This window comes from Trachurus trachurus (assembly GCF_905171665.1).
Source record: "Trachurus trachurus genome assembly, chromosome: 6".
In the NCBI taxonomy this organism is placed as follows: Eukaryota; Metazoa; Chordata; class Actinopteri; order Carangiformes; family Carangidae; genus Trachurus; species Trachurus trachurus.
The window spans coordinates 8,312,375-8,322,317 of record NC_139897.1 but is presented as its reverse complement, the minus strand read 5'-3'; the positions used below and the strand labels follow the sequence as shown (position 1 = coordinate 8,322,317).

Here is a 9,943-nt window from a genome sequence, read left to right as displayed (position 1 = left end):
ATATTTCTTTAGAGAAATTGTCTATATGCACATTTATTTAGGCGGCTACTACTTTACTGATTATTGCCATAGGCTATATTTGATAGGCTTTCAGAAGCTTGATGAACTTCTGTAGGTAACAGCTACAGTTACTTTGAAAATTAATTTATCTGTTTGTTTGTTTTTTAAATGAATCATCACATTGGAAATGCAACATGAGGCAAATAAAATAACAGCAACATACAGCAGCATGGACTGAGTGACACAATCCAATACAAATTGAAAGTGGCACAGTAAAATATGATTATAAATTATAATATTAATAATAGAATAAATACAAATGATAAAATCAAAAGTTTTCAGACGTTTTCAATTACATTGGATAGGTAAAGTTAGAAAATGACTCCCCTTCCTTTTCTAAGGCACAAATGAAGGGTTTAGTTTCTCACACGTTACATTTATGGATACAATCCAAACCAAAAGGAGTCATGTGACGTCGGTGTTGATGACGACAGACTCGGGGCGGCTCCAGTCGGTGTAGTCCACTTCCTGCTTCTCTGCCCTGGTTTCGCCTGATCAGCTGCATCAGCCCTTTATCCGACGAAAGACACAATGTCACATCAAACGGGTATTCAAGGTACATGCGTTTTTCTGCTTTCAGCGTCTCGGTGTGTGTGTACGTTTTGTTGTGCGGGCGCGTGACTCCCGGACGTGCTTGAAGTCTTAGCAACAATTCATTGCAACGAGAAGCTAACGCCAAGTTAGCTAGCCACTCCTAGCTGTAGCTCTGAGCCGCCGTGATGTGTGTGTGTGTGTGTGACCAGCGGTGCCCTGTTTGGGCACATCCAGGACTATGGGGCATAATCTCTGAGTGTTTAGCCTGGTTACGGCTCAGCCAGAATAAACCTGCTGTGCTCATTTCTCTCAGTATTGAAGCTTTTAACGCGCTACATGGAGCTTATACTCAGTAACGTTAGTGCAGCTTTCTGAATGGATGGGCGACGCCTTCATTTCAACTAACTGCTGGCTTTTCCTGTATGTCAGTGCCCCACTGCTATTACCTGCACTGTGTTATTATCTCAAAAGATGTCGGTAGGTTTGTTTATACAGCAGCAGATTTAGTTTGTGTCTGTAACCACAATTTAATTTAGCATGGTGCAAAAATAATATGCAGTGTAGCTGAGTTATTAATAGGAAGAATACAGATGTAGCGACTACAATATAGTCTGTACTCGCCTCATGCCATCGTCCAACACTGCTCTTTAAATGACATTAAATGTGTTATTCAGAAGAGGAGTGAAGTATTTGTATGTTTCAATAATCTTGGTTTATTTTACATTAGTGCAGAGCCTGATACAGATCTTATTCTACATGAACTGACACTGCTTTTATACCCAGTACCTGACTACAACTGATCAGGCTATCTGTACTGTAGTGACAAATCAAAGTGCTTGATAACACAAAACCCCCTTTCATACATGTTTTTAAAATTAAAAAAAAAGTATTATGCTCTTTTATTATTTACATGACAACCTTATTTACAGTTTTGCATTGATTTACCTAAATAAAACCATATTCACAAGTTGTAGGCTATTGCTGATTTAGCTACATATATTTGTACTTTGCCTTGTTCCCTGGCTGTTGCAGGGTTGATAGGTTGGAAAGAAACTGCAGAGTCACTGCAGATAAAATTGTCAAGGTGCTGGTCTGAGTGTGAAGTGGAAACAGAGTTTGGTGTCAGAGGTGTTTAACCTCCAGTCCCAGCTGTGCTAGTGAAGTGTTGCATTGGAAACCAACACTTTGTATTTCTGGTTATCATAACTATCTATAAGACATAGTATTTTACTATTTATTTTGCCATTGCACAAAAGAATTCCCCTACTGTGTTTGAAGGTATAGCATGAGAGACATCTGATTGTTTCCATAGGCTATTGAGATTCTGAAGCTTTTTAGTGTGGATATGAATCCAGTGCTGAAAATGGTTGTTAGCAAGGGTGCGTTGCTCTCAAGAAAGGATTTGTTGAAAACAGACACTGACCCTCTCTTTGTGTATTTTTTCAGCGGGGAATGATGTGAAGGATGTCTTTGCCAGTGCCAAGAGCGGAGAGCAATATCGAGCCTTAAAGATCATCATCGAGGATGGTGAGCAGTGTCCCAGAGACCTGGGGGTTTATTTACAGCTCCCTCTGCCAAGAAAACTTTTATCTCGTACTTCTCCTAAACTACTCGCTAAGGCCCCGACAATTGACAGTGTTGGCATGACTAACGGTCTTAATGCTCTGTTGACATTTTTTGCCGCACACACACATCTGCTTTCCAGAGCAGCTGACTCTGGGTGCCACCAGGAAAGCGTCGAAGAAGTGGGACCAGGAGTATGACTCCCTAGTGCTGCCGCTGCTGGAGGACGACCTGCCCTGCTACGTTCTGTACCGACTGGACTCCAGTAACAACCAGGGCTACGAGTGGATCTTCCTGGCCTGGTCACCGGACCACTCTGCTGTAAGGAAAACCCAGCGGCTGTAATGAGTAGCTGTGTAGATTACATAGTAGTTGCCCTCCTCTGCTTTGAGTGTCAGATGGGTGGGGTCGGCCACATCAAAGCAGGAGTATAAATGCTGACAACAGTGTGTTCACCATTTCTCACCAGACCCCTCAGAATCCAAATATAAGCTATTTATGGTGTTTCCACAGCACATGTCGCTGACTCTGTACTTCTTGTGTGTGATTTAAAACACACACTTCTCTTAGGTGGCGCAGGAGCATCACACTGTGTTGTTACTTGTCATGCAAACAAACGCCTCTGTTTTGGATTCGGCCTGTCTTGACCGATACAGCGATACAGTGTCTTTGTTATGCAGGTCCAAACTGAAACTTGATGAACCACTTGTAATGTGGAGTCATAGCGACTCACAATAGCGGTGACAAATAGACACACAAATGTTGTTTCAATCTGTAGCAGTGGAAAGAGGAATGTCGCAAGGAGGGGCCGGGGCCGAAAGAAATAAAATGCCATCCGGGATGTTGCAGCGCTCCTCCGGCTCTCTCAATTTCACTTTCTGAGAGGCACAGCTGAGTTCACATTCCCGTCCTCCAGCTAAAAGCGCAGCGCTTCAGGTTGAGGCTTGTCTGGAAGTTGCAAAAACTGTTTCACAACCACTGCATGGCGTTGCCTCGACTGTAATGGCTCAGTGCGTTTTCTTCTCTTTTCACAAAAAACAAAAGTGTAGTCTAGTTTTTGGTTTGGCTCTCGGTTTGTCAACTCAGCTGTATTTATAAAGCTTCTTATGACAGGTTTCACAAGGTCTTTAAAGGTACCATGTGGAGTATTTGACCATTAGTAGTGCTATGGGGGCATTTTATGAGTGGGTTCCTGTTATCATTTTTCAGTTTTACTAGTGGAGACGACACTAAGGAATGTAGGCCCGTGGTAGGGAACGCACAGAAGAAGATTGCAAGCTAGTAGATATGAATATATACAATGCAAATTTCAGATTGATCAGATATTGCCTTATTGTCTTAAAAAAAATTACTCTTTGTTTAATCTGCAAGTACCTATAATAAATGGTCATAAAAAACTAAAAAACTAATGAATAAAACTTTCAACAGAAAGTTGAAAAAGCTGCATGTTAAGTTTTTTTTTTTTTTTTTTTAATAAACTTTCTAAATGATGATTAACATTTTCTTTTCTATTCCAGGTGCGACCTAAAATGTTATACGCTGCTACCAGAGCAACACTGAAGAAAGAGTTTGGAGGCGGGCACATCAAGGATGAGATTTTCGGCACCACAAAGGTTGGTCGGATTGATCACACGGCAACGCTTTAAATGACGTGAAAAGCATCACCTAGAATATTTCATGCTTCAGTCTCATATACACTGCTCATCCAAAAAAAAAAAAAAGTCGCCACATTATTGCAAGGATGATTATGTTTCAGCTGGCAACAGCTTATTTAACACAAACTGATGCAGTCTCATTTCTTAAACAACCAAGTTAGAAGACACATCCTGTGGTTGTGGAAAAGACGTCAGTCTGTTTCAGAAGGGTCAAATTATTGGCATCAAGCAAATAAAACATCCAATGATATTGCTGAGACTATTACAATTGGGTTATAATTATTAAAAACTGGAAGTAGAGTGGGGAACCATCATCTTCAAGGAAGAAATGTGGTCCAATGTGACCACAGAGTCCAGACCTGAACCCCACTGAGAATTAATGCAACTCTGGATGGAAATAGATGTTGTGACATTGCAGGAGCTTATCTAAACGATGCCACAGCGAATGCATGTCGTAATCAAAGCTAAAGGCAGTCTAACGAAATATTAGTATGTGACTTTTTTTTGGACAGGCAGTGTATTTATGGCAACTGATGTGAGCAATAACACATTAGTGTGTCAGCCTGCGTTGCTGTTTGATGTGTCATTGTGATTTCCTTTTTTTTCCTGGCCCCCAGGATGATTTGAATCTTAGCGGATACAAGAAATATCTGACCTCACAGGCGGCTCCCCTGCCCCTCACTGCAGCAGAGGAGGAACTGAGACAGATTAAACTCAGCGAGGTAAAAATATACACACAGAAACATCACCCTCTCTTCCATGTAAGACAAAATGACGTACTCTGTGGTTGTGTGTGCACAGTAAACATCACCTGTTGACAGGTCGTACGGCTCGAAGGGCGCGGTCTTCTCTGTTTCGGTTCTGAAATGTCACGACAAGACGTCATCTTAACACATTTAGGCCTCGGTGGATGGAGGAATAGCTTACCTCAGCTCACGGCCTTGTTCCTCCTAATCACATCTCCTGTATGAGTGTGTGTGTGTGTGTGTGTGCTGTAAATCCCCACCAGAAACAGTGTGTGGAGTATCAATGAGGGCCGGCAATGCATCCTTCCATACAGCACAAGGTCAGCACTAGTGCAAGTGTGCATATGCTTGCCTGGCAGTATGACCACAGAGCAAAGATGCTGATGCACTAGAACAGCAGGATGTTGGCCAAGAGGAATCTATTAGGCTGGTACAGCAAGACTTCATAGCGCCACAACAAAAGGTTTTGTTTACAGGTGTAGAACCCTGTTCAGCCCGAGCAAGGACGCGGTAAAGGAAGAGCCCTTTTTTTTGTGTGTTGAGTGTTCATGTCAAGAATTTCCATATTGAGAGAGATACATGCAAATGGGAGATCTCTGCAGCTTTGAGTACCTGGCAGTGATTTTTTGCATGGAGCACATATGACCTGTATCATTGTGCTCTGTCTTTTGTAAGTCACAGTGATAAGATAAGAAAAAATCCTGTAGTTTGATAGGCTGGTAATGACGCCGACAGTATTTACACTGGGCCGGACAGAAAGGCGATAAAAGCAGCATGTGAAGTTTCACTTTTTCAAACTCTGGGGTAGTGATTGAATGAAAGAAAAATCCATAATCAAGTCATTCTCTTCTCAGAGAGACAACCTGTGCTAATAGAAATGCCCCCAGTCTGCCACATAAACAAGAACTGTCTTTCTTACCATATAAGGAAGTGCTTTGAGTGGCGCACTCCCCTCTCCAAAGTACAGTCAATTAAAAGCAGAGCAGCAAATAGGAAGTGAGGTTTGCGCTCGTCCCACTTGACCAGCTGTTGAAGGAAGATAATATATCATTAATCTGTACAGCCTGGATGAGAAAAAAAAAAAAGAGGCTTTGAAATATTTATCATTGCCGTGCCTCTGAGTCCCTCCTGCCTTTTTACCAAGCAGATGGATATAAAAAAAAACACACAATCCTTTTTGGTATGCGAGGTAGCTACATCGGAGGCTCAATCATGTTTGCACGGCATTTCATTTTGTGGGAACAAGGCTCTAAAAATAGATGCAATCCATCAGTGTAATCCCCCCAGCATTTCCAGTTTTCTGTGATTTTTCGTGGAGGCGCCTTGTCACTTCTGATACAAGCACCTCATCTGTAATCATCACGCTCCGGCATTCAAGATGCTTGTTGCACTTGTAAACCTTTTTTTTTTTTTACTTGCTAATGAATAAACATTTATTCTATTCCATGAGTCAGCAGGAAACCAAGATAACCAGTGGAAACCTCTTAACCGAGGGATATTGGTTGAATTTAAAGAGGCGCCGTAATGTAGGATGATCGGCATGATGTGATGTCACAAGCATGTCCAGATTATGAGATTATAGTGTCATCTCTGTGTGTGGGTGTGTTTTTATATACAGTCCTGTGAATATAAATACATCAATGACATGCTGACTTACAACTGTGAAACTTCACCTGTGTTGAAGCAGGTTTCTGTATCAATGTGCATATCAATAGATGATGTTTGCACTGATCAGTGACCCAATTATATTTTAACTTTAAAGGGATAGTTTAACATTTTGGCAAATTGGCCCATTGCCATAATCCCTATAGTCATAGCAGTAGGTTCGTTACCTTTTATTGTCGGTGCAAGCTATTTTTAGAACGGCGGACCAGAGCTGCGAGCTGCTCAGAGCTACACTACGGAGGCTAATGGGATTTCTTGGTTTTTCCTCATCAAATACACAATCCAACAACTCCAAAACGTTTGTGACCTGCACATTCACCACGCTATGAGATAATAACGTAACGTTACGAGACAGAGTTGTTTTAGAGGTAAATGCAGAGACTGCTTGCTGAAAAACTGCCCCCGACAGAAACACGCAGTGGCGAAAACAACCCTGTCTCGTAACGTTACGTTATTATCTCATAGCGTGGAGAATGTGCAGGTCACAACTTGTCCACAAAGTGTTTTGGAGTTGTTGGATTGTGTATTTGATGAGGGAAAACCAAGAAATCCCATTAGCCTCCGTAGCATAGCTCTGAGCAGCTCATGGCTCTGCTCCACCGTTCTAAAAATAGCTTGCACCGACAAATAAAAGTATTACAACATATAATATAAAGGTAACAAAACCACTGCAATGACTATAGGGATTATGGCAATAGGCCAATTTGCCAAAATGTTGAACTATCCCTTTAACCTGGTGTATAACAGTGACCACAGTGGGACAATGAGAAGCGGAAGTGCCTCATGTTTTTCATGTGTGTCTGTGTTTGTGGTGTGTTCAGGTGCAGACGGACATCAGCGTGGACACCAAGCACCAGACTCTGCAGGGAGTGGCTTTCCCTCTTCACCACGACGCTGTCGCTGCACTTGAACGTTTCAGAGACAAGAAAGTGAACTACGTACAACTGGTGAGTTCCAAATAGTCGTCAGGTGAAGGTGACCTGTGACCTTTGACCTGTCAGGAATTTTGAACCAGCAAATCAGTTCTCTGCTCCCTTTTGTCTTATCTTGTCGGGTGATGTGTTTTTTTCGGTCAGGAGTTGTTTACAGACCGACACAATGGCTCGTTTTTATGCCCAAAAAGCCTTTGTGTCGATTCTTCTCATTGAAATTCAAAGGGTTCATGTCACAAGATGTGATCAGTTCAAAGTACAAAGGAATAATTGTGTTTCTCTTGCGGCCTTGTCTCAGTTCCCGTTTTGTTTGTCGGCCTAAAAGCTTTTCAGAAAAAGCAGAATGCTTTGTTGAATCTACCAAGTGAGGCTTAAACGCTGAGTGCTGAGCGGCACAGCAGCTACTGAGTAAATGTTTTACACAGACACCTGGGATGTGTCCACACCCATATTTCCTTAATTGCTCTGGAATTCAAAGCACGGCCTTTAATGATCACAGGCGCGCACCACCGACCGCGAGACAAACTTTCTTTTGTTTCCTCACCAACAGCAAGTAGATAGTGCGCAGGAGCTGATCCGGTTGTCCAGCACCGAGCCGACGGAGCTGAAAGACCTGCCGCTGAGAATCCCTAAAGATGCCGCACGTTACCACTTCTTCCTCTACAAACATTCCCATGAAGGCGACTACTTAGAGTCCACAGGTGAACAGATGGCCCGCAAGGGATTATAAACAGCTGCCACACCTCCTATTATTCCAGTCAGCTCTGAACGGTTCTTTGTTTCCACTCCTCTCATCGTCTGCTTTTCATTTGCAGTCTTCATTTATTCTATGCCTGGGTACAAGTGTAGCATCCGAGAGAGGATGCTGTACTCCAGCTGCAAAAACCCTTTGGTGGACATGGCGGAAAACAATCTCCACATTGAGATTGAGAAAAAGGTAAGAGTCGTGTTAACAGACTGAGGTTGACAGAATAAGAATCTGGATTATTTTTGTCAGAAACTTTCCAAAAGTCAAATTTAAACCATGACTCCAAAACTTAAAGTATTCATGTTTTCATGAAATATTCAAATTCAATTAGCAGTTATTTTCATTGAAGTAAAAATGGACTCTGTAATGATCATATCCAGAATTATCTACTTTTTATTACAACTTTTTATTACTTTTCATTAATTGATAATGAAATAATTGATAGTTGTCGCCCTAATTTGATCAGATTTGATTGACTTTTTCCTGCTCACTTAAAAGCAGTAAGACAAGCGACAGAAATATCTTCATATGAATGATATGATGATATACCATTTATATGAATGATGACCAAAAAAAGTAGTTTGAGAGAATAGTTTTCAGAATTAATAAGGTTATATGAGAGGTATGGGTCATACAGACCTTGAAATGGTTTTTGTAATTGATACATGTCAAAAAATATCTCATAACTGTCATAAAGTAGAGAAAAAAGTAAAGTCAGTTTTCCTGTGTGGCTCGTCTTCCATCTTTTCTTTGTGTGTCACAGTTGGAGATCGACAACGGGGACGAACTGACCAGTGACTTCATGTACGAGGAGGTGCATCCCAAGCAGCATGCACACAAGCAGGCCTTCGCCAAGCCCAAAGGCCCCGCGGGGAAGAGGGGCAACCGCCGCATCACCCGGCCACCCGTAGAGGGAGAGGAGGAAGATTAAACAGATCTCAGCTTCCAACCACCACCGCCGCCGCCACCACCTCCCTCCACCCTGAGCACGTTCCACAGTGGAACATTCCTGTGACGGGGAGGGGAGGGGGGGGAATCATATTCGACACGCTTGTTTAAAAGAATAAGACAACAACCTCAAAATCCCACACCGTCACCCAGAGACCCAGCTATGCACGCCAAGGACAACTGAGCAATGACACACTTCAGAATTTCCATTTGTAGCTCGCCAAATGGAAGCATATTTATGTATGTTAGTACAGTCACAAAGAAAATATTATGAATTTACAATAATTCAAAGACGCCCAAACAAGTTAAACTCGAGGTTTTTACCGCGTTGCCAGCTCTGAGAAATGTTAGTGCGACTGTGAACTTGCGCCAATATGATGAAATTCCCCTATTTTGAGTTCACATGCTCAAATACTTAACTTGCATTCCTTAAGTCTGTGTCCATTAATGTTTCCACGTTCCATGTGTTCTCCATTTGTTTCCTACTGTTTGCACAATGAGGTGCTCCAAAGCAGAAAAGATCCCATTTAATGATCCCACCTGTGTCTCTTGATTCATTTTAACAGTGCATTTTATATTGGAAAATTTACTTCTTTTTTGATATAACTGTGGTTTACATGAGAAAAAAAATCATCTGCTGAGAAACTTATTTTTCTATGCAAGTGCTGTAAATGTACATATTGTAGCTGTGTGATGCTCTATGATTAAGAAACAGTCTGGTCTGTTCTGGTGATTGTCAGTGTCAGTGAGGATCACAGTGGAAAGAACAGGGGCTTCCAGAAATATTACATCAATACATCTCAGATTTCACAAAGAGGAAGCTACTCGAACTTCGCTGATTCCCGAAAACAAAAGGGAAAGCCAAGTAACCGGATAGGAAAGGGAGTTCTATAAGTACCTTGATCAAAAATGTTGCCACATCCACTGGTCTGCTGATTAATATTAGGCAAACTACTAAGCTCACCTCATGTTCGAAGGGAAAATCCCTTTATATTCATACAGTGTCATTATAATAGAAAAAAATCATGTTTGGTCTTATGTTTTCTTACAAATCGTTCTTTTAAAAGAAGAAAAATAAAAAATATTTAAATC

General features: G+C 41.7%; 1 protein-coding gene across 1 annotated transcript; it reads left to right on the top strand.

Annotated features, from left to right (window-relative positions):
* The first annotated feature begins 443 nt into the window (after positions 1-443).
* On the top strand, positions 444-9,915 carry twf1a (twinfilin actin-binding protein 1a). The gene is made up of 9 exons (XM_083974465.1): positions 444-616; positions 2,041-2,121; positions 2,300-2,478; positions 3,675-3,770; positions 4,430-4,534; positions 7,045-7,170; positions 7,706-7,856; positions 7,971-8,092; positions 8,667-9,915. The coding sequence occupies exons 1-9, from the start codon at positions 592-594 to the stop codon at positions 8,832-8,834; spliced, it is 1,053 nt and encodes a 350-aa protein (XP_083830591.1). The 5' UTR covers positions 444-591; the 3' UTR covers positions 8,835-9,915.
* The last annotated feature ends 28 nt before the right edge of the window (positions 9,916-9,943 follow it).

What these genes read in the sequence shown, in the direction of transcription:
- twf1a (XM_083974465.1), top strand. Translation starts at nt 592, where the DNA reads ATGTCACATCAAACGGGTATTCAAG. An exon ending in AAAGATCATCATCGAGGATG is followed by an intron (nt 2,122 to 2,299) that starts GTGAGCAGTGTC and finishes TCTGCTTTCCAG; the next exon opens with AGCAGCTGACTCTGGGTGCC. An exon ending in ACATTGAGATTGAGAAAAAG is followed by an intron (nt 8,093 to 8,666) that starts GTAAGAGTCGTG and finishes TGTGTGTCACAG; the next exon opens with TTGGAGATCGACAACGGGGA.